This window comes from Leucoraja erinacea, chromosome 1, assembly GCF_028641065.1.
Source record: "Leucoraja erinacea ecotype New England chromosome 1, Leri_hhj_1, whole genome shotgun sequence".
Classification (NCBI taxonomy): Eukaryota; Metazoa; Chordata; class Chondrichthyes; order Rajiformes; family Rajidae; genus Leucoraja; species Leucoraja erinaceus.
In genome coordinates, this window is record NC_073377.1 from 55,637,459 (window position 1) to 55,664,611 (window position 27,153).

General features: G+C 47.5%; 1 protein-coding gene across 2 annotated transcripts in view; it reads right to left on the reverse strand.

Annotated features, from left to right (window-relative positions):
- The window catches only part of trim23 (tripartite motif containing 23), a 43,288-nt gene extending 25,638 nt beyond the window's left edge, over positions 1–17,650 (reverse strand). For both annotated transcript variants that reach the window (XM_055635118.1, XM_055635109.1), the window contains exons 1-6: positions 17,521–17,650; positions 16,045–16,207; positions 13,370–13,491; positions 6,662–6,940; positions 4,182–4,352; positions 158–373 (exon numbers count right to left, since the gene is read on the reverse strand). In XM_055635118.1, the coding sequence (XP_055491093.1) occupies positions 158–373; positions 4,182–4,352; positions 6,662–6,940; positions 13,370–13,491; positions 16,045–16,207; positions 17,521–17,610 (1,041 nt within the window). In that variant the 5' untranslated portion in view covers positions 17,611–17,650. The remainder of the gene's footprint in view (positions 1–157; positions 374–4,181; positions 4,353–6,661; positions 6,941–13,369; positions 13,492–16,044; positions 16,208–17,520) is intronic.
- Positions 17,651–27,153: the final 9,503 nt, after the last annotated feature.

Genomic DNA, 27,153 nt, shown 5'->3' on the forward strand with positions numbered 1-27,153 from the left:
ACAATTCCAACTATGTTTACAGAAAAGTGTAGCTGACATTCCTCTAAAAAACTGCTGTACTACAATGCTTCCGCCAATGAAAACCCGAGCTTGAAGTTTTAAATTGCGCTCTGGGTAAAAGTTACACAAAATGTTGTTTCATGGCTTTACCACCTACCTGCTGTAACGTTTTTTCACAGTAGAGACAAGCCGTTGAAACTTGAGAAAGTAGAATTGTCATGTCCTCTTGCTGTTGCCTTAGCCATATCAATTTCTCTCGCACATGAGCATCAACCACACTTAGTGCCATTTCCTCCTGTCGACACAGTGTTCCGTGCAATTCTGCAAAGTAAGCACGAACACAGGATCGTGCATTCTCAGCGGTACCTGGTACCTACAAAAGGGCAAATAGAGTTGTACCGTTAGAGGTCCTTACTCATAACAGAAGCGTTGTAATGTCTAATATGGGCCGCAGTCATTATAAGTATAGTAGTGTCATTAGTAACAGCAAACTAACAAAAATGAATTTGAGGTAGCAAGAGAATTTCACACTTATGAATTGTATTCCACTGACTCAATGGAAAAACAATTTAAAATTTCTTAGTACAGGTGCACAACCTTTTATCCGAAAGCCTTGGGACCAGACACTTTTCGTAATTCAGAATTTTTCGGCTTTCGGAATGGAAGATTTTTAGCGTAGATTTTAACGGCTGGCTCAGTGGTAGAGTGCTCGGCTCATAGCCGCAAGATCGCGAGTTTGCGCATAGATCCCGGCAGTTACTCGATCGCGAGTTTGAGTCTTCAATGTAGTTTTTTCTTGCAGAATAGGAGAGAATAGGGAGGGTTAGGCTGGGATCATTCTCTGCGAAATGATCTTAGTGCGGGAGACAAGTGTAGGAGAGGTGTACTGACTGTGTGGGCAGAACTTTGGAAGTGATTGCCCACCATTCTCAAAAGCCGCTGTGTCTCCCTGTCCCCTCAACTCCAGAGGAATCCGCTCCCCGATGCGCCGCTACGGCGACATGTGGCAGTTCGCCCACAGCCCGAGCTGCGCCCCCTCATCCGCAACTCGGGTTCCTCTGGAGTTGGAGCGGGGCTGGGCTAGAGTTGCTACTGGCTGTGAGTCTCTGGGATCTCCGTGCTTGGTCCTGACGTCTCCGGCCACCCCCCTGGACTGGAGCTGAGACTGGGAACTGTACCGCCCTTGCCCCCTCCCTCTGCAACTGCAAACAACCCCACAGTTCCCAGTCTCAGCTCCTGTACAGGGGGGTGGCCGGAGACGTCACAGCCCGAGCTGCGCCTCCTCATCTGCAACCCCAAGACCAAGACGTACTTTGCACACCATCAGCTTCTGTCCCTACGGGGAGCGTGTTCCTCTGGAGTTGGAACGGGGCTGGGCTGCTGCTGGCTGTGAGTCTCTGGGATCTCCGCGCTTGCAGTGGGTCTGGGGGTCGGTGTCCCGTTGGTCCTGATGTCTCCGGTGACTGGCACTGACCTGCTGGCATCGCCACGTGAAGACAGTGCAAAGCCCCCGCGCCGTTGCAATGGGCGGGGAGCTGGAGAGGGGAGGGAAGGGGTCACACACATGGCCGGGAAGCAGAGGGGTGTAGGTGGGGTGAAACTGAAGGGAGCGACAATCTGTTGCTGCCTGCCCGCTGAGTTTAAAAAGTTCCCACGCAAGACTCACGATACACTGTGTATCGTGAGTCTACCGTGGGAACTTTTTAACTCAGCGGGCAGGCAGTAGCAGATTGTCAATTATTAACCCTCCCGCGCAATATACCCTCAACTTCTCATTATAAATGGGGATTTAGTTCCCCTTTCTTCGAGGACCGACCGGAGGCTCCGCTGTCACCTCTGCGGGCCGCCCTCGGTGAACGTCTTCAAAGACCTTTCTTCAAGGACCGAAAAAATGTCCGCTATTTGGAGCTTTTCGTTATTTGGAACTTCGGATAAAAGGTTGTGCACCTGTACTCTTTCTTCCCCTCATCATCTACAATTTCTTGTGATTTCCATTTTCGCATATTTTACTGAAGGAAGCTTCCCTTGGTTAAGCATGCCTCCAGAAGCCCTTGCAGAATTGATGAATTTAGCAAAAGATTAAAAAAATGTTTTGGCATTATTATGCAGCACAGCAATTCAACATACATAATCCACTATATTGACCTCCTACTTATATCAAGTCAAGTCAAGTGAGTTTATTGTCATGTGTCCCTGATAGGACAATGAAATTCTTGCTTTGCTTCAGCACAACAGAACATAGTAGGCATTGACTACAAAACAGATCAGTGTGTCCATATCTTCTATCTATCTATCTATATTGACTAAAAGTCTGATCTTGATCGCTTTTGGCGCATTGTGGCGTGATTTCCGAGAGAACGCCGCCACCTACGGCCGTCATTTTTGGCCACCTCCCTCAGAGCCCCCCTCCGCCTTCCGGGACCAGAGGATTTTTCCCATCGATGAAAAATGAGAGAGATATTAATGTTTTTACAAAATTCCCCATTCTCTCTGCTGCCCCTGCTGGCGGCAGGGGGAGGGACTATAAAACCCGGAAGTGTCATGTCTCGCTCAGTCTCTGCCAGACCCAGGAAGCGAGGGAGTCGCAGCTCTCTGAATTGCGAATAACACTGAACGCACGTCTACTCCACGGTGAGTAGACGTGCCTTGCCTTTTTAACAAGTTTGTGTTCACAAAATGAGTTTTGGTTGTCGGGTGGCTGCAGCCCAATTGTTTGCCTCGCCTTTTAAACAAGTTTGTGTTCACAAAATGAATTTTGTTTGTCAGGTGGCTGCAGACCAATTGTTTGCCTTGGCTTGGCTTTTAAAATCGTTGCAACAGTTGGATGCCAGCTCAAGCATCCATTCGGCCGACAATGTCTATACTAGCCCTCTGGAAACCAGTACCTTCGGCCCGCAACACCCATACTACCGCAACAGACAGCCCCCCACTGGCGAGCAATATTGGAATTGGTGGAGAGGGGGAATATTGCGTTGGTGACTTGCCCTCTCGTGTGATACTGGGACCCAACTGGTCCCACTTAGTCTAGTACCATCATATAAATATATACACACATGAATAAATAAACTGATAGAAAGTGCAAATAACAGATAATGGGTTATTAATGTTCAGAGTTTTGTCCGAGCAGGTTTAAAAGCCTGATTGTTGTGGGAAGTAGCTATTCCTGAACCTGGCCATTGCAGTCTTCAGGCTCCTGTACCTTCTACCTGAAGGTAGCAAGGAGATCAGTGTGTGGCCGGGATGGTGTGAGACTTTGATGATACTGCCAGCCTTTTTGAGGCAGCGACTGAGATAAATCCCCCTCGATGGAAGGAAGGTCAGAGCCGATGATGGACTGGGCAGTGTTTACTACTTTTTATAGTTTTATTCCTCTCCAGGGCGCTCAGGTTGCCGAACCAAGCCACGATGCAACCGGTCAGCATGCTCTCTACTGTGCACCTGTAGAAGTTAGAGAGAGTCCTCGTTGACATACCTACTCTCCGTAATCTTCTCAGGAAGTAGAGGCGCTGATGTGTTTTCTTGATAATTGCATCAGTGTTCTCGGACCAGGAACGATCTTCAGAGATGTGCATGCCCAGGAATTTGAAGCTCTTGACCCTTTCAACCATCGACCCGTTAATATAAATGGAACTGTGGGTCTCCATTCTACTCCTTCCAAAGTCCACAATCAGTTACTTGGTTTTGCTGGTGTTGAGGGCCAGGTTATTGTGCAGGTACCATATGAAAAGTTGCTCGATCTCTCTTCTATACTCTGACTCATCCCCATCAGTGATACGTCCCACAACAGTGGTGTTGTCAGCGAACTTGATGGTGGAGTTCGCACTATGACCGGCTACGCAGTCATGAGTATAGAGTGAGTACAGCAGGGATAATTTATCTATAAATTATTGTGCTTATTCATTTTGTTGGTCAGTTAATTAAATCCAATCTTTACTAATTGAGGTACATTACACAAGTCAGGTAAAAACATTACCGATAAGTGATTATTAATTACACAAAAAAAATCTAAAACGTCAATGGAACCAACACCAAATATTCAGAAAAAATACCCAATAACATGAGTTACCAACAATGATAATCAAATACAATTATGCTGTTATGCTACAAAAGGAAAAAATCTTACATACTAATCAAAGTATAGCCGGGAATACTAAAAAGATGAAAAGATGCATGAGACTTACATGTTCTGTATGAGTAATCCCAATTCTGTGTTCACCTCCCTCAACTTTCTGAATAATCCCACCTAGTTTTCGAGAATAGTCAGAGATTTCTTCTGTAAACGTGCGAATGCAGTGCGCCATATCCAAAATAGATGCACGGATTTGATCTGCTTCACTTTCCAAGAGTGTATTCTGTGATTTAGAAAAGCATTTAAAACGTGGGTTCCAAAGGTCATGTTACAAAACAATAGAATATTTAAACCTTGATGACTACGGATGAGAAACCTTTCACAATGACCCTCATTTTTCATTTCTACTTGAAGGAGTTCCTCCAAACTCATATTGATTATCACTTTTCAATCAAGTGGAAAGCCAAATAACACTGTTCTGGATTATTCATTTGAACCCATTTCTAATTGGTGTAGCAGCAAGAGTTGGGTTTCATTTCTTTGATCCCCACTTGCCACAGTAAAAGATTACTACAGTTATACATCGTGATTTGGTCAAACTTTGCCTCAGACTGCTGAACAATTCACAAATTGATATCTCATAGTTAATCAGTTGTTAAGATTCACTTGGCTCAGTTTCACCAAAAGTGACAAAGTTAGAGTTCATGTATTTAGTTCATTCAAAAAAGTAATCTTGATTGGATAGCCATAAAACAATCTGTGGAGGAGTCATTACCCTCAAATTAACACAGAAATCATGCTCTGTGATCAAGAAATTCTGGCATTAGAATTCAGTTTGAAACAAAGAGTTCCAAAACAATGTATATCCAAGGTTTAGGAATAGGTAAATATAGGCCACTTAGCCCTTTAAACCCCATCAGCCATTCAACATTATGGTTGATCTTCTACTTCTATTCCATTCTTCTGCGTTATTCACACATCTCGTGACTGCTCAGATATTCAAAAATCAATCTTAGTTGTCAATACAACCAATGACTAAGTCGCCAAAGCCCTCCTCAGCCAGAAAACCTTCGAAGATTCATCATCCCCTTAATAAAGAGATGTCACCATCTCAGTCCTAAACACCTGGTTTTTGATTCATAGGCCAGGATAAATATCTGCCCTCCAAATACCCCTTTCAAATCCTATACTCTGTACATCTTAATGAGATCTATGGGGCTCATGTTGTCGACCTCCCCGTGGTGAGCCCCGTCAACTGCCTTCAGTCAGGCGAACGACTACAGAGACAGCAGCAGAAATAATGCAACCTCAGTCGCCGTAGCTGCCAGCCCTAATGCAATCTCAGTCACTGCAGCTTGACGCCCTTTTTAGGGCGGACTATTACGGATGTTGAACCGGATAGCATCACCCTGCTGCAACTGTATGCGGAAGGCCTAACTGGTTGCAGTGCCTGGAGGCCATTACACAACTTCTGCTGCCTCAAACACAAGAAAGAAAGAATGAGATCTATAATTCTTCCAAACACCAGAGAATTGAAGCCTAGCCTACTTTTCTCACATGACTCATGCGCCATATCTCAAATCAGTCAGGTGCATCTTCAAAGCAATTTTATTTCAAATCTATCCTCCTTTACGCAAGGAGACCAAAAGCGGTCTCACCATGATCCTATACAATACTTAAAGTTTTAGTTCTATACTCAATTCATTTAGCAATCAAGGCCAATGTATCATTCACCCTGCTAATTGCTTCCTTCACCTGCATGTTATCCTTCACATACACGTAGAAGGAAATCCATGTCCCTTTGAACATCAAAGTACTATTTTGGTAATAAAATACAGGTGAAGCAGTTTAAGGTTTACAGATGCATGTCCATTCATGTGTGATTGTGGAAAATAGGCAAGCCTGAAGTGAAGGAAATTATTTGGACTGTAGTAAAAAGTTTAAAATTAGCTACTGGGGGTGGGTAGTGGTATGGGTGCATAATGGAGCAAGCTTGCTTGATGCGACACTGTGAAACTAAATTCTTCAAAGAAAATTATAAATTATCATCACCACTTATAATACAGGAAAAAGTCATTTGCTCCATAGTATTTACAATGGCATTTAAATATCCAGTCACACAACATTTTTTTGGAAATTAGTGCAATTTATGTTTTTAGACAGAATATTTAATTTTGTCAATTGATTTTTATTACTGAGAAAATTAGCAGAAATAGGTTGAATCATGGAACGTCATCAGTAAAGAGCCATGTTAGTCCCCAAGAACTCCTCTTAACCAGCACTAGATCCAAGTTCTAATTCATTATTTTGTAGAAGGGAAATATTAAATCTCTTGTAGGTTTTGTTTTGTTAAGCTTGAACAGAAACGAAAACTGTGCTTATCTCACTCTGGATTCAGTCCGTAACTCGCATAGCATGCCCATTTTCAATTTATACATTCTGTATAAAAAAAACGAATCTTAATTAATTTATGTTAATGTTAATATATTAATTTATTTGTTAAAAATGTAATTATTCACCAACATATATGATGGCAGGACATGAGAATTAAAGTTGTAGAATGTATACTTAACACATTAAAATCACAAATACCTTGTGTCCTTGATGCTTTGCATATTCCTTGCATACGCAGCACATTAATGGACTTGTTTGACATCCTTCCTCTAAACAAACAAATTCGATTACATGCACCTGATGTTGAGAGCACATCGTCTTCTCATGGGGTTTGTCAGCCAGAGGCACGCGTCGGTGTTTGGCCAACGTCCGTGTAGAGTGTGTTAACTGGGAGCAGTCTGCACAAAGATGAGTTGCACACACAGTACAATACATGGATGCATTGTGGTTTTCATCTTCGTCACAGCGGATAATATGCTTTATAAATATTTAAATGCAAAAAGTAGACTGTTAATACACATATAATCAAAGTTCATTTTAACTGGGTTTCTACAATTACTACACTAAAAACTGGTACACTAACAGTACAATCATTCCAAGTATGTATCAAAGCAGAGTAAATAGCTCCACAATGCTCTTGCATTATTACAAGTAGCACATACTAAATTATTTTGCATATTGTATTATATTTAATTGTCAATTATAAATGAATTACCAACATCTGTTGTGAAAGAATATTTTGCTAGAACTTATTTTCCTAAAACCCTGCTAGATTTCTTTAAAATACTGGAAATAGAAGAAAGCTTTGTTCATTCTCTCCAAGACGTCACACATCTTCCTCGATCCTCCCCCTGTCCTAGATCCCCCCCCCCCCCCCCCCCCCCCAGAAACATAGAAATTAGGTGCAGGAGTAGGCCATTCGGCCCTTCGAGCCTGCACCAGCACCTTTCGCCATTCAATATGATCATGACTGATCATCCAACTCAGTATCCCATCCCTGCCTTCTCTCCATACCCCCTGATCCCCTTAGCCACAAGGGCCACATCTAACTCCCTCTTAAATATAGCCAATGAACTTGCCTCAACTCCCCTCTGTGGCAGAGAGTTCCAGAGATTTACCCCTCTCTGTGTGAAAAAAGTTCTCCTCGTCTCGGTTTTAAAGGATTTCCCCCTTATCCTTAAGCTGTGACCCCTTGTCCTGGACTGCTTCCCCAACATCGGGAACAATCTTCCTGCATCTAGCCTGTCCAACCCCTTAAGAATTTTGTAAGTTTCTATAAGATCCCCTCTCAATCTCCTAAATTCTAGAGAGTATAAACCAAGTCTATCCAGTCGGGTGATGCTGGGGAGGGGAGGGGAGGGAAGGGGTCACACACATGGCCGGAAGCAGAGGGGTTTCTTCATAAGACAGTCCTGACATCCCAGGAATCAGTCTGGTGAACCTTCTCTGCACTCCCTCTATGGCAATAATGGCCTTCCTCAGATTTGGAGACCAAAACTGTGCGCAATACTCCAGGTGTGGTCTCACCAAGACCCTGTACAACTGCAGTAGATCCTCCCTGCTCCTAAACTCAAATTATTTTGCTATGAAAGCTAACATACCATAATAGTCCGCTTTCCCGTTTTTGCCACCAAAATGGATAACCTCACATTTATCCACATTATACTGCATTTGCCAAACATTTGCCCACTCACCCAGCCTATCCAAGTCACCTTGCAGTCTCCTAGCATCCTCCTCACAGCTAACACTGCCCCCCAGCTTAGTGTCATCCGCAAACTTGGAGATATTGCCTTCAATTCTAAAGTTACAGCAATGTACCTAAACAATATACAATTGTGAAAATCATAATTGCAGATGCTGGAAATCTAACATAGAAACAGAAACTGCTGGAAATACTCAGCAGGACAGTGTAGACGACATGTGCGTGTACCTTTAACATAGTGACCTCACCACTACTAACCACTCCCCACATCACAAGTATAATTACAACCTTCCCACCCATTGATCCCTCTCTCTAGTTCCGGTGACAGACCACGAACAGCTAGGGCAGCAACGTATGTGTATCATGAATAAACAGTAGTAAAGACACAGTGTGTTATGACTCCTCTTTACATGGTGTCACAATTGTACCTTTGCGCCTCCCGTTTGTCGGGTTTTCTTTACTTTTGACCCAGTTCCCCATTGTGTTTTTTTTGTATCTCCCGTGCCATGGCTACTTCTTGCCGCAAACCCGATATGCTTGTCTTCGACTCAGACATTGCCCATCGGTGGGGTGTCTTTAGACGTGACTTCCAACACTACGTCACGATCGCCCATCCTGCTGCCACCCCTGCGACACAGGCTTCTCTGCTTCTCAACCTGGCTGGTCCCGATGCCCTGGAACGGTCTGAGTCGTTTGTCTATGGTGCAGGTGAAGATGCTCGGGACCCGGTATGTCTTATGGCTAAGTTTACCGCAATGTGCGACATCCCCACTAACTGCATTCTAGAGCGTTTTAAAATGTTCACCCGGCGTCAGATCCCTGGAGAGTCAATCGATAACTATATCGCCGCGTTGCCGCACCTGGCCAACGTTGCCGCCTGGACGCGCTGACTCCCGATCAACTGACCCGGGACATTCTAGTGTATGGCCTTCAGGCTGAAAAACTAAGGGCTGAACTTCTGCGGAAGACCGACCTGTCTTTGGACGAGGCTCTACACGCCTCCCGTATGGCTGAGGCTGTCGCCTCGGCGGTGTCGTCTGCTGATCATGACATTAACTTTACCAGTGTTGCTGGCCGCCGGCGGTACGCTGGCCTGCAACGGCAACGGGGTTCCTCTGCACCCGGGAGTAGCAGCCCACAGCGTGGCCCCAACTGCAACTTTGCCTTCCATCAGTTTAATGTGTGCCCTACACTGGGCAAAACGTGTAACGTTTGCAGGAAATTAAACCATTTCTCTGCCGCTTGCCGCTCCCGTGGGAAGCCAGTTCCTGCTCCACGGCAAATGTTAAACAACCTTGCTCAAGCTGATAGCGTGCTTGGTTCACAGTACCAGCCTGACGAACTCCCTTTGTCTGATACAAGTTCCTCCCAGGGGGAGACCAGCATATTTTCACTGTTGGATGCACCTGCACTGATAACGGACCCTTCGGTTCGCGTTACTGTCAACGGCTCGACCTTCACCGCCAAACTCGACACGGGGGTCGTGGCCAATGTAATGTCAACAAGCCTCTTCAGGAAGATAAGGACTGATGAGAAAGTTACTCCCGATAACTCCCTGTTGCATGCCTACGGGGGAGGCGTGCTCGTTCCGGTGGGGAGGGCTACACTGCACTGCAAGGTACTGCAGGTCTCTCGGCCCCTCACTTTTTATCTACTGGATACGAACAACATCACCCTGTTGGGCGCCCGGGCGTGCCAGGACCTCAGCTTGGTCTCTTTCCACCGTGATAGCCACCAGGTGCGGACCCTTATGGACCCCCTGCGCGAATACCCTGACCGCTTTGACGACAAGCTGAGCAAGCTGCCCTGCAGCTACAAGATCGTTGTCGACCTCGGTGTTGAACCTGTGATCCGTCCACCACACCGCGTCTCCTTCGCCATGAAGGACAAGGTGGAGTCAACGCTGCTCAACATGGTTACCATGGGCATCCTGAAGGAGGTGATCGAACCCACCCGGTGGGTCTCCACCATGGTTGTTGCTGCGAAAAAGGACAAAAGTGAAATTCGCATTTGCATCAACCCCAAAGACCTGAACCTTGCCATCAGACGCCCGCACTACCCCATGCGAACAGTGGAGGACGTCGCTGCACAGGTTGGCCCGGCCACTGTCTTCTCGGTTCTCGATGCCAAGAGCTCCTTCTGGCAGATACCGCTGGACGAGCGGTCCTCCTACCTGACTACCTTCAGCACGCCCTTCGGCAGGTTCCGATTCCTCCGCATGCCATTCGGGATCAACTCTGCCAGCGAGGTCTTCCAGCGGACGATGGAGCAGCTGTTCGCCGGTCTGCCGTGTGCCATCATCGTTGACGACATCCTGGTCTACGGTAAGGACGTTGCTGAGCACGACCTCCACCTCCGTCAAGTCCTGGACCGGGCCCGTGAAATCAACCTCAAACTCAACCCAAAGAAGTGCCGTTTCCGCGTCCCGGAGGTCACCTATGTGGGCCACGTCTTTACTGCCTCGGGGCTGAAGCCTGACCCGCAGAAGACGGCTGCGGTCTCCGGGATGTCTTCGCCCACCGATGTGCCCAGCCTGCAGCGTTTCCTGGGCATGGTTAATTACCTGGGGAAGTTCATCCCCGACCTCAGCGAGCTGAGCGCGCCCCTGAGGGAGTTGATCAAGAAGGACACGGCCTGGGCCTGGTTCCCGCATCACCAGAAAGCTTTTGACGTTCTGAAGTCCAGGCTGGTCAGTACCCCCACTCTCCAATTCTTCGATCTGCAGCGTCCCATTGTTCTTACCTGCGACGCCTCCAAGTTCGGTCTCGGTGCTGCTTGCCTGCAGCTCCACGATGGCCTGCAGCTGCCTGTTTCCTACGCGTCCCTCACCACGACCCCTGCCGAGCAGCGCTATGCTCAGATAGAGAAGGAGCTGCTTGCTGTGGTGTTTGCCTGCTCCAAGTTCAAGGACTATATTCTGGGCAACAGCTTCACGATCGAGACCGACCACCAGCCGCTGGTCTCTATCCTCAACAAGCCGATCCACGTTGCCTCGTCCCGTTTGCAGCACATGATGCTGCAGCTCCAGCGTTTTACGTTCAGAATTGTATATCGCAAGGGCAAGGACATGTTCGTGGCCGACACGCTGTCCCGTGCACCGCTAATGTCCACCAATCGCCATCCATATGAATCGTCTGACCTGATGGTGCTTAACGTTAACATTGTGCCTTCACAGCAGATGCAGTCCCTGGTCAGCAACACTGCCAAGGATCCTGCCCTGCAGCAGCTTGCCGACGTCATCCGGCAGGGCTGGCCAGACCGTCGTTCATCCTTGCCGGCTGGTGCCGTGCCCTACTTCCTGGTCCGTGACGAGCTCGTGCTGCACGACGGCGTGGTCGTGAAGGGACACAAGGTCGTTGTGCCTGCTGCGCTGCGGGACCAATACTTTCAGACCGCCCACCGCGGTCATCCTGGGGCCGAGGCCACTCTGTCTCAGGCCCAGAGTCTGTTCTACTGGCCCGGCATGGCCCAAGACATCCGGGAGAGGGTCTCCGCCTGCTCTATCTGCAATAGCCTCGCTCCCCATCAGTAACGGCAGCCGCTTCTGCAACAGCCTGCCCCCAAGCTGCCCTGGATGGCCGTCGCCACTGACATTTTCGAGTGGCGTGGCAAGCACTTCCTGGTCCTTGTTGACTCGTACTGCAGCTGGTTTGAGGTTGACCAGCTGCACTCCCTCACCTCTTCGGCATTTATCGGGAAGCTGCGCCGCCACTTCGCAACCTTTGGCTCCCCGGCAAGTCTTCAATCGGACAACGGCAGCCAGTTCTCAAGTGCCGAATTTCGGAGTTTCGCTGCCAGCTGGAACTTCCGACACTATACCAGCAGCCCAGAGTACCCGCAAAGCATCGGCTTGGCAGAGCGCGCTGTCCGCAGTGCTAAGGACTTGCTGGAACATTGTAGACTGTCCCATTCTGACTTTTACCTGGCCCTCCTCAACCTTCGAAACATCTCCCGCGGCCCTGCCTTGGGCTCGCCAGCACAGCGGCTGATGTCTCGCACTACGAGACCTCCGATCCCGGTGACCCAGCGGTCCGTCGTGCCCTCTGTTCTCCAGCCCGCTGCCGTCCAGGAGCGCATTGCCCTCAAGCAAGAAATCCCAAAGCGCTCCCACGACAAGTCCTGCCGTCCCCTCCCGCGTCTGTTCCCTGGCCAAGTCGTCCGGATGCAGTCCCCCGCCGGTCACTCCAGGCTTGCCGTCGTCGTCGGTACTGCTGGTTCGCCGCGGTCCTATCTAGTCGACCATGACGGTACCATTTACCGCCGGTCCCGCCAACATCTGCGGCTTGTCAACGAGCCCCCACCACCGCCTGCCGACCCCTTTGCCCCCCCCGCTGTCCGCCACGTTGCCTGCCCCTCCATGGATGCCTCGGTCCCTGCCTTCTCAGCTCTATCAGCCCCGCTCTCCAACAGCCAGTCCTCCCTCGCCTGCCCGTCTTCCCGCTGCTGCGCCTGCTTCCCCTCCTCCGTCTCCGTCTCCTCCTTCTCCTCCCGGGTCCCCGGTTCGCTCACCCGCGCCTGCTCCTACTCCTGTTCTTCCTGCAGAGGGGGAGATGGCGAGCTACGTACCCAGTCCGGGCGGGTGGTCAAGCCGCCTGTCCGTTATGGTGATTTTGCTTAACTGTTTGCTTACCTGCTCGTAGCGTATGAGACGTGGTCGCCCTGTCACTACTGTATTGCTTTTCATTTCCAAGGGGAAGGATGTAGACGACATGTGCATGTACCTTTAACATAGTGACCTCACCACTACTAACCACTCCCCACCTTCCCACCCATTGATCCCTCTCTCTAGTTCCGGTGACAGACCACAAACAGCTAGGGCAGCAATGTATGTGTATCATGAATAAACAGTAGTAAAGACACAGTGTGTTATGACTCCTCTTTACAGACAGGCAGCATCAGCGAGAAGAGAAACAAAAAATATACTATTACAAATAGGTATTAAACAAACTATTCCTCCGTGTTCAATTATTTCCGTTGTTAATTCCCAATGCTTAAATGATCCACCTCAGTATTTCCACCCGAAATAGCGATTCTTTCTCTCAAAGATTTGCTCATTCCCTGATGATTCTTTCACACAATTCATAATAATAGGTCAGTTTTTCTCCTCAACTTTAACTCTGGATATTTTACTAATTACCTTAAACGTGTGCCTCTGATTATGACATAGAACCTCTGTAACTATTACGACATTGATAGTTGCATACCTCTCCTGATATTCCCAGAAACTCGACAGAAGCTCCACGGTGATTTACAGTGCCATTCTGCAACCGTTCTAGGAGTTCCAGCAAAGCAAAGTTTTTCTTTAAGCCCCAGACACCGGAATCACCTGTCAAATTAATTTGCATTTAAAGTTTGATTCCAGTTTTTGTTCATTTTGTTTTAATTAAATACAGCAATTGGTTAGGATCACATATTTCTTAACTCATTCAAAATGAGTTAGGATAGCCCACAGTAAAGCAATGTTTTCTTCCTGTATTAAATTAATGCCCAATGGAGTAAAATGGAACTAGGTCTGAAGAGTGGATTGACAAGGAGCGGCACAGGCTGCTGCATCAAAGGTCCAACTTTCAATCGTGATCTCTTTGCTGTCTGTATAGAGTTTGCATATAACCATATAACAATTACAGCACGGAAACAGGCCATCTTGGCCCTACAAGTTCGTGCCGAACACATATTTTCCCCTAGTCCCATCTACCTGCACTCAGGCCATAACCCTCCATTCCTTTCCCAACCATATACCTATCCAATTTATTTTTAAATGATAAAATCGAACCTGCATCCACCACTTCTCCTGGAAACTCATTCCACACAGCTACCACTCTCTGAGTAAAGAAGTTCCCCCTCATGTTACCCCTAAACTTCTGTCCCTTAATTCTCAAGTCATGTCCTCTTGTTTGAATCTTCCCTACTCTCAATGGGTAAAGCTTATCCACGTCAACTCTGTCTATCCCTCTCATCATTTTAAAGACCTCTATCAAGTCCCCCCTTAACCTTCTGCGCTCCAAAGAATAAAGACCTAACATTCAACCATATTCTCCCTGTGATTGTGTGGGCTTCCTCCAATAGAGACCAAAGATATGTTGGTTAGTAGTTGACACACCACAGTAAATTGTTCTAGTATGCACATAGGTGGTGGAACAGGTGGAATGAAAGGGAGAATAGCAGAGTATTTGCACAAATGACTGTCAAGGTAGGCGGCACGACTCTCGTCAGCAGCGGCCTCTGCAGCCCGTCCGCATTTTTATTACTTTTTGTCTATGTTTCTATGTAGTTTTTTGTTATTTTTTGTTGGGGTATGTGTGTGTGTGGGGTGAGGGAGGGGGTAACTTTTAAATCTCTCCCTGCACGGGAGACCCGAACTTTTCTTGTCGGGTCTCCGTTGTCGTTGGGGCTGCAACGAGGAGCGGCCTCCAACAGGAGAAGACCGGGGACTCTGGTGCCGACGACTCACCTCACCGTCGCGGAGCTGGCCGAGTCCAGAGCAGGTGGAGCGGTGGTGGAGCGCTGCTGCTGCTGCGGCCCGACCTCCGGAGATTTGGAGGCTGCAACTGCGGGTCTGGCGGACGGCGGCACCGGGAGCCCGCGGGTCCCTGGAGGGAGACCGCTTTTCAGGGCTCCCGCAACGCGACTTCTCCCGCCCGAGTTGCGGGGTCGAAGAGCTCCTGGAGCGGGGCCTGACATCACCGCCCCGCGCGGCTTGGAATGGCCGCGGGACTCTGCGAGCGCACGCCGGGGGCTTTAACACCAAGACCCGGTGTGCGACCTTGCACCACCCGGCGTGGCTTTAATGGCCGCGGGACAATCGCCATCGCTAGCCGGGGGCTTTGACTTTGACTCTGACATCGGGGGGGGGGGGGGGGGGGGGGAGTGCAGTGGAGAGATAAGTTTTTTTGGCCTTCCATCACAGCGATGTGATGGATGTTTATGTAAATTATGTTGCGTCTTGAGTCTATTTGTTTGTAATGTATGGCTGCAGAAACGGCATTTCGTTTGGACCTCAAGGGGTCCAAATGACAATTAAATTGAACCTTGAATCTTGAATCAATGTGGTCCCAAATATCAGAAGACCTGTTTTTATTCTATACGACTATGATTGATCCTTAAAAAAAGGAATGCAATACCTTCCAATTTATTATTAGGTTTTAATAAAATCCTCAACTCCTCCGTACAGTCAAACAATAATTTAATGAAGTGCCTTTTGAGTGTGTGTCTAAAGGCGCTTCTCATAATTTATCTCAAGCTTCACTGGTTAGCTAATACTGATTGCATACATGATTATACACCAACATTGAAAATTGTTCTAACATGTCAGATTAATCAGGTATTTTAAGTGTACAGTAGAAAATCGAGCAACCAACTTCTGAAAAGCAAAATAGCAAACAGATGGTCTATGATCTGATGCTGTTGAGGGACAAACATGAGGAGGTGGGAGAAGGAAGTGTAGGAAAAAGTACTCCAAAATAATTAAATGGGTTTAGAAATCCCCCCCCCCCCCCCCCAACCCAATAATATTGATACATTCCTTCATGGATAGGACAGGTTTGGAGGGATATGGATCAAGCGCAGGCAGGTGGGACTAGTGTAGCTGGGACAAGTTGAATGGTGTCGGCAAGTTGGGCTGAAGGGCCTGTTTCCACATTGTATCACTCTTTGACTATGTGCTGCTTACAAGCCACTGATTTAAATGAACAAATCAGGGAAATCTGGTAACTAACATTGCAATACGAAAATAAGATGCAAATTTAAATTTGTAATCATGCATGAAGCCACCAAATATAACCATTTTAAAAAGCAAATTATAAAAAACGCAAGCTGCAGGATGGATCAATAAAGGTAAAACTTTCAAATCGACATAAGAATTGTAAATACATGGACTAACCTAGTTCAGTCGCCTGTCGGTCAAATGGACAATGTACTGCCCTTCCTTGTAGTGGAAGGCGGGTGAGACAATCATGGCAAACAGTGTGACCACAGAGGAGCAGGCGAGGTACTTTGTCACCCTGCAGACTGAAAACATCTTCACATACTCCACATTCTAGAACCTATAAATTAAGAAACACAAATCACTGAGGTAACATAGTACAGTTCAATAAACCAAGATGATTTTAGGTATTTGACTGATCACTGATTTCCAGGAGTGGATTTAAGGATGAGGTGGTAAGGGTGGAAAGAAGTGAAATTGTGATTACTTATGTTCGAATTTGCTAGTAATTAATATTAGGCTTGAGCGTACATTCAAGCAAACATCAAGATCAGATTTGATCTCTACATGTACCTGCACTTGAAGCAATTTACTTTAATATTGGACTGGAGAGCACTGCAAAGAGTACTATCTTAAAACAAAAACTTCCAAAATAATAAAACAATATTGTGTAAATAAATCAAATTCACATTGGATTAAATTAATAGTCTGGGCAAATACATAAACATGGTTTATCCAAGGAAAGTATGCAACAGAAGGCCACTTTGTTCTTCTTTCCTGTCAGTTCTTCAGTAAGAGCACTCTTGTTTTTTTTTTACTGCAGCTCCACTTTCATGTAATGTCTTGGTCTCTTGATATTGATTACAAAATTACATGGATCAGGCCCTCGGTCCACAATATCCATTCACAATAGTTCAACATTATCCAACCTTTGTAACCAACTTCTACACACTAGAAAAAACTTACACAGGCCACTAACATACAACCCAGCACATATTTGGGAAGTGGGAGGGACCCTACACGTTCAGGCATGCAAACTCCACATAGTCAGCGCTCAAGGTCACGATCGAACCTGGGCCCCAGTTGCTGTACGCTACCAGCTGTGCCACTGTCATTTCTTAAAATGTGTCACTGCCATGAAATATGAAATATACTGAACAACTAAGCAATGCAGCCCTCCAGGGGGAAGGAGGAGAGCAAAGGGATGGGGGGGGGGGGGGGGGGGGGGGGGTGAGGAGATGGAGGCAGCGGACAGAGGGAACCATGGCGGGGGAAGGAAGGATGAACCGAGGAGTGAAGAACTGGGGTAAAGAGGCAGAGAGAGAGCACAAGGGTAATGGTAGAGTGATTAGTAAATGGAGGTAGCAGGGGGGCAGCAAGGGAGGGAATACACTGACGTGTAGGATGGGAGGTTGGAGGTCAGTAGTTTGTAGAGAGGATGGACACTGAGGGGAGGGATTGAGGGAGCACCGGAGTGCAGGGGGTTTGGAGGGAGGGAGGGAGGGAAGAAGGACACGGAAGAGGAGGGAGAGAGACAGGGAGGGCAACAGAGGGAGAGAGGCCACTGGAGGGAGGGAGATGGAGAGAGAGAGACGGATGGCAATGAGGGATGGAGGGAGTGCGCTGCTGTGGTGATCACGCGGCCCCCCTCACCTTGACGGAGCAGCCGGGCGCCGGGCGCGGGCACCGGGAGGCGGCGTTGGGCCCCGCGGGAGGGAGGTTCGCTGCCGCCGCCGCCGCCATTACTGAGCTCAGCCCCGCCCACAGGCCAGGCCCCGCCCACACAGGCGCGCGCGCGCACACACGGCCCCGCCCACAGACCAGGCCCCGCCCACAGGCCAGGCCCCGCCCATACAGACGCCGCGCGCGCGCACACACGGCCCCGGCTCCAAGGCGACGTGGGTCAGACCAGTGAGAACCGCCAAGCAACTTCAAACATGGTCAACAACAGACATACAGCAATTTAACACGCGTCGCCGGCGGTTCTCCTTCTACTTCTTCTATGTAGTTTTTTTTGGCGGTTGGCAAACAACTTTTTAGTGCATTACCGCCACCAACTGGTATGGAGTGTGGATCAAATAACATTATAACTTATATACTAATAACTATATCTTTCCAAACAAATTGGTTACCCTGAGAAAAAGCATTAGGATTTGATAACACTTATATGAGTTCTTTTGTAAAATTTCTATTAAATCAAATTGTACTTTTTCTTTTCTGAATCGTTCACTCATTTGTCTTCTTTCTTCCTCATACCTCTCACAATGTATAATGACATGCTCTATTGTCTCCTCTTGCCCACAGTATTCACATCTGCCTGTATTATGCTTGCCTATTATAAAAAGTGTACTGTTCAGACCAGTGTGTCCAAATCTGATTCTTGAAATTACTGTCTCTTTTCTGTTTTTTCCTGCACATCTCATTTCTCCCACTTTCCTCTGGACTCTGAAGAACCACCATCCTTTCCGCTCTTCCTCCCATTGCTTTTGCCATCTTTCCTTCAGTCTTTGCTTAATAATGTATTTGATTTCAGTTTTACCTATGATAATACTTAAATCAATCTTACTTCTTTGTGTTACCTCTTTTGCTACCTTATCTGCCATTTCGTTTCCTCTAATGCCAATGTGTGCTGGTACCCATAAAAATATGACTGTAAGCCCCATCATTTGAATTCTGAATAGTGTTGTATATTAATCAAAATGTCTGGTCTACTGTCTGAATGGCTGTGCTGTAAACTCTTTATTGCTAAACTTGAATCTGAACAAATAACTGTCCTTAAAGGCCTGGTATCCTCGACCCACTGTACCGCTAACAATATTGCAATCATTTAACCTGTGTATACTGAGACGTCATTATTGATCCTCTTCCCTACTTTGATGCGAAATTCTGGTACAATAAATGATACTCCGGCAGTTCTCCAGACCAGTAACGCTACTTTTAGCGCATTGACACCGGCAACGTCAACGGCGTCGCCCTGCCCGTCCCCGCGTCACTCACAGCCGCGCATGCGCATTGCTCACGCTGTTGCTGTGGCTGAAGTTGCATTAAAACCCATCTGTGGCAAACGGTGATGTTTATTCATCACAACAGACTAGTGCGCTGCGAGGACGTAGAACCAAAGTGTCAGCAACGGCACAAACACACTGCTGGAATGGTCTCGATCCGAAACGTCGCCTATTCCTTCTCTCCAGATGCTGCCTCACCCGCTGAGTTACTCCAGCATTTTGTGTCCCACAGCTTGAATTACTGGCCCAAGTGTTGCACACCTCCCGGTCGCAGGGAGGATACAAAGAGCAGGGAGGATGCAAAGAGCAGCGATGCCCGTGAACAGGTTGGGAGACACCGGGAACTGCAGATGCTACAACAAAAAAAGACCCAAAGTGCTGGAGTAACTCAGCGGGTCAGGATTCATCTCTGGAGGACACGGATAGGCGATGTTTTGGGTCGGAAATCTTCAGGGAGGACTAGAAAGGAAAAGGGGCAATACAAAGTCTGGTCAGTAATAGATGTGAAGGGTCTCGACCCGAAACGTCACCGATTCCTTTTCTCCAGAGATGCTGCAGGCCCGTACGAAGCTTTTCAAAAAGGGGGGTGGCATGACAGGATTACAAAAAACTTAATGTGAAATAATGTGTGCGGTGCGCACATCACGTGCGCGAAGTGTGAAGTCCCTCGATGCCAGGGTTTTTAGATGCTCTCTGATGCATTCTGAGCCTTATTTTGGACATTTTTGCACCAAATTTATGACCAATATTTCAGAAATTAACAGGAACCTGAGAGGTAGCTTTTTCACACAAAGGGTGCTGGGTGTATGTAACGAGCTGCCAGAGGAGGTAGTTAAGGCTGGGACTATCCTACTGTTTAAGATACATTTGAACAAGTACATGGATAGGCCAGATTTAGATCGATATGGGCCAGACGCGTGTGAGTGGGACTAGTTTAGATGGGACATGTCGGTCGATGTGGACAGTTGGGCTGAAGGGCCTGTTTCCAAACTGCATCATTCTATGACTAAAAAGTGAAGAAGAAAAATGCATGTAGATAAGTAGAGCAGACTTGAAAGAGGAGTGAAATGTAAAGACAGAGAGAGGTTTATGGGTGGAAAGGAACATAGGAAAGGAGGGGGGAGAGTGGGCTTGGGCAGATGGGTGAAGGGAAAATAGACACAAAGTGCTGGAGTAACTCAGGCAGCATCTGCGGAGAATATGAATTGGCGACGTTTCACAGAGTGCTGGAGTAACTCAGTGGGTCAGGCAGCAGCTAGTGTCCCTGACTTCAATATTGCCATTATCAGGTCTAACTTTACTGCTAACTTTTCATGTGGTCTCCGTTGCTTTTCTCAAAGCCTTTCTATTTCCCTACTGCTCCAAACATGTGACAGACCCCATGAACATATGTTTAGTTGGTATAAACTTCAGCTTTCTCACTTTCCCTCATGTCACATGCTGCTCTTAAAGCCTTAATTTCTGCCAACTGAGCTAAGCAAGATTACAGGCTTCCAATTGAAGTCTAATTCATCCTTATGCACCATTTCAAACCCTACATACTTGCTATTATGATCCCTTTAACAAAAAACATTCACAAATGAAACCTTTTTGTCCCCTTCATTCAAAATCTCTGACAGTAAAACATTCTTTAGGCTTGTTTGTCCTTCTTCCTTCATTATCTTTCTCAATGATGTCACAATTTCAACATACTTTCCAATCTAGTCTGCCTATATCCTGCCTTTCCCAAGGTCATTATCATCTGTCCTACTGTCTGAGGTTTTATAATTAAAATGTCACTCTCACATTGTGTAAAGAAGTTAAGTCTGACACACTGTAACTTTACTGAGCATTTAATAAAGGCACATGTGAAGCACGTCCCAGTACTGACTGCATTTAGTCTTCAGGCATACTGGAACCAAGGGAGGAGCAAAGGGAGGATATCACAGTTATACTGAGATGACTAAGGCGATGTTAGTGATATTGAGGTAGCTACATTATAGGTTGCATGAATAAACCATCTACATCCTTTCCCTTAGAAATCTGAAATTGAAGTTAGAACAGTGGCAGTGTGATTATACAACACATGCAAATTCAGGCGAAATCACCTTAGCGGACAGAAGGTTTGACAACCCGACCCGAGCGTGTGCGTATATCACCATCACCCTCCCCACCAGATAGAAGAGGAGGCGGAGCAGCAGCAGCTGGGAAGGAGAAAGCAGGTGGAGACCCAACCGGGAATGCGGGAGGCGACCAAGCCGGCACGAGTGATCCAGGAGGAGGAGACAGAGGAGAAGGAGGAGAAGGGGAACGAGCAGGGGAGGAAATCATCTGCCCGAAACCAGGAGGCACAGAAGGAGGAGAACGCGGCAAGCGAACTGACCGGGGCATGCAGGGAGCTGTGGGGTAATTAGTAATGACAGGCTGGAAGCGCAACGGAGGAACGTAAGGATCCGCAGGAGGAGGCTGCGGCTCGTTAACGGCCAACAGGTGCTGGCGGCTCTGACGGTAGACAGGTCCATCAAAGTCCACCAGGTAAGATCTCGGGGAGTCGTCCACACCAACAACGGTTGCGAGTCGGGAGAATCCGGTGGCTGTCTGCATGCGGACGACCTGGCCAGGCGGTAGTGGCGAGAGCGGGCGGCAGGACTTGTCGTGAGAGCGGCGCTGTACCTCATGCTTGTGGGCAATCCGTTGCTGGATGGCGGCAGGCTGGAGGACCTTGGGCACCAGGGACTGTTGGGCGATCGGCATGGGTGAGCGAAGCACGCGGGACATCAGACGCTGGGCAGGGGATCGCATGGTAGGGTCCCGTGAGATGTTGCGAAGGTTGAGTAGACCCAGGTAGAAGTCACCATTGGAGAGACGAGACTGCTCGAGCAAATTCTTGGCACTGCGGACAGCTCGCTCGGCCAGGCCGTTGCTCTGCGGTTATTCGGGGCTGCTGGTATAGTGAGTGAAGTTCCACTTCACAGCGAAAGCCTGGAATTCTGCGCTGGTGAACTGACGGCCGTTGTCGGTCTGTAAGCGGACCGGGGACCCGAAGGTAGCAAAGTGTCTGCGCAGCTTACTGATAACCATTTCAGAGGTGATAGCAGGGAGAAGGTCCACGTCAAACCAGTTGGAGTATGCATCAACCAACACCAGGTAGTGCTTGCCTCGCCATTCGAAAATGTCAGCAGCCAGCGAGGTCCAGGGCATAGCAGGCGCAGGCTGCTGCAGAAGTGGCTGGCGCTGCTGATGTGGGGCCAGGGTGTTGCAATCAGGACAGGAGGCTACTCGGGCTTTAATCTACTTGGCCATGCCGGGCCAATAGTATTGTTCTTGGGCATGTGAGACGGTGGCATCGGCACCGGGATGCCCCATGTGAGCAGCGTTGTAGTACAAGTTGTATAGGGAGGCAGGGACGACCACCTTGTGACCCTTGATGATGATACCGTCCCGGAGCACCAGTTCGTCGCGGACCAGAAAGAAAGGGTGGGCACCCGCAGGCAGTGAGGTGCGTCTGCTGGGCCACCCCCGCTGGATGACAGCTGCGAGCTGTTGCAGGTCGGAGTCGTTGGCGGTGTGCTCAACCAGGCACTGCAGCTGCTTAGAGGGAACAAAGTTGACATTGAGTACCTGCAGATCCTCCTGCTCGTAGGGGTGCCTGTCACAGGAGGAGCGGGGGGCCCGGGACAGCGCGTCGGCCACATGCATCTTGGTGCCCTTCTTGTACACGATTAGAAAGTCAAACCGCTGGAGCTGTAGCATCATGCGCTGGAGCCTGGCTGGAGCGATGTGGATGGGCTTATTGAGGATGGTCACCAAGGGTTGATCATCCGTCTTGACAGTGAACCTGGTACCGAAAAGGAAGTCCTTGAACTTGGAGCAGGCGAATACAACCGCAAGAAGCTCCTTCTCGATTTGTGCATATCGCTGCTCAGTGTCTGTCATGGTACGCGAGGCATAAGAAATGGGCTGTAGCGATCCGTCATCATGGAGTTGCAGGCAGGCAGCACCGAGTCCGAAACGGGAAGCATCGCACGTAACTACAATCGGACGTTGCAGATCGAAAAACTTGAGAGTCGGTGTGCTGATCAGCTTTGTTTTGAGAAGGTCGAAAGCCTGCTGGTGTTGGGGAAACCAGGACAAGGCAATGTTTTTTTTCGTCAGTTGCCTCAGGGGTGCGCTCAACTCGCTGAGGTCGGGGATGAACTTGCCCAAGTAGTTGACCATGCCCAGGAATCGTTGCAGGCTGGTCACGTCGGTCGGGGCAGGCAGCTCGGAGATAGCGTTGGTTTTCTGCGGATCGGGTTTCAGCCCGTGGGCTGTGAAGATGTGGCCAACATAGGGTACTTCAGCTACACGGAACTTGCACTTTGACAGGTTGAGTTTTAAGTTGATCTGGCGAGCGCGGTCTAGAATTCGTCGGAGGTTGTGGTCGTGCTCAGCAGCATCTTTCCCGTAAACCAGGATGTCATCCACGATAATGGCACATGGCAGGCCAGCAAACAGTTGCTCCATGGAGCGTTGAAACACTTCGCTAGCAGAGTTGATGCCAAACGGCATCCGCAAAAATTTGAATCTTCCGAAGTGGGTGCCAAAAGTGGTTAAGTCTGAGGAGTGTTTGTCTAGAGGTATTTGCCAGAATGAGCTCCTGGCATCAAGGACAGAGAACACCGTGGCCTGGCCGACCTGGGCAGCAACATCTTCTACAGTCCTCATGGGATAATGAGGATGTCTTAGATAGATGTAGATAGATATAGATATAGATATATATAGATATATATGCCATTTATTGTCACTATACATGTACAATGAAATTAAAAGCTGCTCGTAATCAGTGCATGCATATAATTTAGTAGAAAAAACAAGAAACAGAAAAACAAAAACAGAAGGGAGAAGGGGGGCGGGGGGGGGGATAGGTGCACAATTCTGCGGCGCTATATACATATATACAGATGGAAGTCCGGGTGTTGGGCTGTGAAGTCAGTGCATGTGTGAATTTGAATTAAGAGTAGTTATAATTTTCGGAAAGCAACTATTCCTGAGTCTATTTGTCCTGGATTTGATGCACCTATAGCGCCTTCCAGAGGGCAGCAGGTCGAACAGTCCAAACGCAGGATGGGAGCTGTCTTTGATGATATTCTTTGCCCTGCTAAGGCAGCGGGAGGTGTAGATATCCATCAGGGAGGGGAGAGGGCAACCAATGATCTTCTGCGCTGTCCTAGTTACCCTCTGAAGCCTCTTATAGCTAGATTTAAGTCTTTGGGGTTAATGCACACCTGTATCTCACTCTTACCCTTCTTCATGGTGGCGACCATGGTGGAGACCCAGTCGGTGGGTTCGCTGACAGCTTCAAGCACTCCCATGTCAACCATGTTCTTAAGCATTGCTTCGACCAGCCCTCCCGTGTGATGCTGGGACCAAACGGGTCCCACTTAGTCTAGTACATATTACACATAAATAAACAGATAAAGTGCAATAGGCTGGGAGATCATTTTTTCACACAGAGGGTGGTGGGAATATGGAACGAGCTGCCAGAGTAAGTAGTTGACGTTGTACAATAACATTTAAAATATATTGGGACAGGTACTTGGATAAAAAAAGGTTCAGATGGATATGAGCCAAACACAGATAAATAGGATTAACTTACAGTAGATGTGACATCTTGGTTGGCGTGGTTGATTTGGGTCAAATCATTATTGTATGAGTCTTTGACTCTTAAGTACATTGGGTATGTTTAATTTTGATAAACAATAAGGTAGATATGATTGTGTATCTTTGTGTTTTATGTGCCAGGCTAATCTAAAAAAAATAAGATAATCTGATTCATGCAATGCAGATAAGTGTAGCAGATTGGTAAATTTTACCTAGGCACACTATCAAAACATTGCAGAGGGATTCAATAGGCACCATTATTTTATCAATTTTTGGTGTAGGCACCTAATAACATTTATCATCAAAGATATTAAGAATACAAGAATCCTTCTCCTGAACTGATAACCATTCCATTCCTCACCCATTTCCTCTCTCACATCTAATGGACCACCACCAATCTTGACAAATGGATGATAGGTATTTAGATCTTGGGCCTTTGCTCCAGAATTCCTTCTTGAGCCCAGTCCATGTTGTCTATAACAATGTGATGCTTTTAAAAAAATCACTTCTGGAGCAAAGGCCCAAGGTCTAAATACCTACCTCATCCATTTGCCAAGATTGGTGGTTACATAGAAAACATAGAAATTAGGTGCAGGAGTAGGCCATTCGGCCCTTCGAGCCTGCACCGCCATTCAATATGATCATGGCTGATCATCCAACTCAGTATCCTGTACCTGCCTTCTCTCCATACCCCCTGATCCCCTTAGCCACAAGGGCCACATCTAACTCCCTCTTAAATATAGCCAATGAACTGGCCTCAACTATCCTCTGTGGCAGAGAGGTTGGTTGGGGGATGGGAACCAATGCAAGTGCCAAATATTAATTTTAACTCCATGTAACAAATTAGAGTGTTTCTTTGTTTGTATTATAGTAACTGAAGATATACAAAAAAATACATGGAAGGTCTCAGCCTGAAATGTTGATCATTCCAGGCTAATCCACTTAGTTCTTCCACAGGTAATCTTTTATTCTAGATTCCAGCATCTGCAGTCTGTAACGTCCCCAAATAACTTAGATAGATGTTAAGACTACCCAATGTTTCACCCAACATCCATATGTATTTAGTGCAACAACCACACTGAAATAAATCATAATTTTCCTATTTTGAAAATTATTATATTATAAACAAGAAAGTAGTCTTTGGAAAAATGTAAGTAAAATGTGCTTCCAAGTTATAAACCTACAGCAGTCACTTCAAAACACTAGAGAAATGCTACCAACGTTTTCCCTGCAAAAACCTTCTCCAAATACACTGAGTGAACCAATGTCAGTGTTCTCTTGCAAGTAAATATCAGTGTTCTCTTGCAAGTAAATATCTTTGTGCCGACCACCTTATTTGCATGCACAAAACATAGACTGATTAGTGTACTGTATTTTGAGTTCTGTCACGATAAGAGATTAGTAGGTGAACTTGGAGAGGTAAAGTGCGATTCTTTTGCTCAAGAGTCTTGGAGAGGTAAAGTGCGATTCTTTAGCTCAAGAGTCTTCAGCTAGGAGGCTACATTTATTCGGTTGTGTGTATTTAATTTAATTTAAATATTTAAACTTATTGCAGTGATGGCAGGAATGTTATTGCAGTGCGTTTGTTGCAGGATGTGGGAAGTCAGGGGCACTGCTGGTGTCACTGACCTCTACACCTGTGGGAAATGTGTCCAGATGCAGCTCCTCAGGGGCCCGGTTAGGGAACTGGAGCAGCAGCTGGATGACCTGCGGTCCATCCGGGATGACAAAAGGTTCCTGGACAGGACTTAGTCAGGTCGTCACTCCAAGAGCACAGGAGGTGCAACGGTTAGAGACAGAAAGGAAGAGGATGAAACTAATGCAGGAGACTTCAGTAGAAGTACCTCTTGAAAACAGGTTGTTGGGAGCTGACGGGACAGACACTTCCAGTCAGAGCGGTGGACAGGTCTGTGACTCGAATTGTGGCGCTGAGGCTCGACCAGCGAGGCTGACGTCAGGCAGAGACATATTGATGGGTGACTCCATTGTCAGAGGTGCGGACAGGAGATTCTGTGGCGACAGGCAAGACTCGAGGATGGTGTGTTGCCTCCCTGGTGCCAGGGTCCAAGACTTCTCAGACCGACTTCAGAACATCCTCGAGAGGGAAGGTGAGCATTCGGAAGTAGGCACAAATGACGTGGGTAAGAAGAGAAAGGAGGTTCTGCAACGCGAGTATAGAGAACTTGGTCGGAGGCTGAAAAGCAGGACTTCTAGGGTGGTTATCTCTGAGTTGCTTTTAGTACCTTGTGCTAGTGAGGGGGCAGGGCGATAGGGGATCTGAATGAGTGGCTGAGGAGTTGGTGCAGGGATTTAGATTTCTAGTTCACTGGAATCTCTTCTGGGGCAGGGGTGACCTGCACAAAAGGGATGGGTTGCACCTTAATTGGAGGGGGACCGACATTCTGGCAGGCAGGTTTGCTAGTGCTGAGTGCCAGGGTGGGTTTAAACTGAACAGTATGGTGTGGAGTCATCAACGTGGAGGCATATGCGTGCAGTTAAGGGGAAAGAGGGTGTAGGAAAGGTCACGTTTAAACTAACAGGGCAGGGGGATGGGAACCAATGCAAGGAGAAAAGAGGGCCATAAAAGGAAGATAGAAGCAAAAGGCAGAAGGGAGATCAGAAAACTAAACCTGAAAGCTTTGTGCTTAATGTGAGGAGC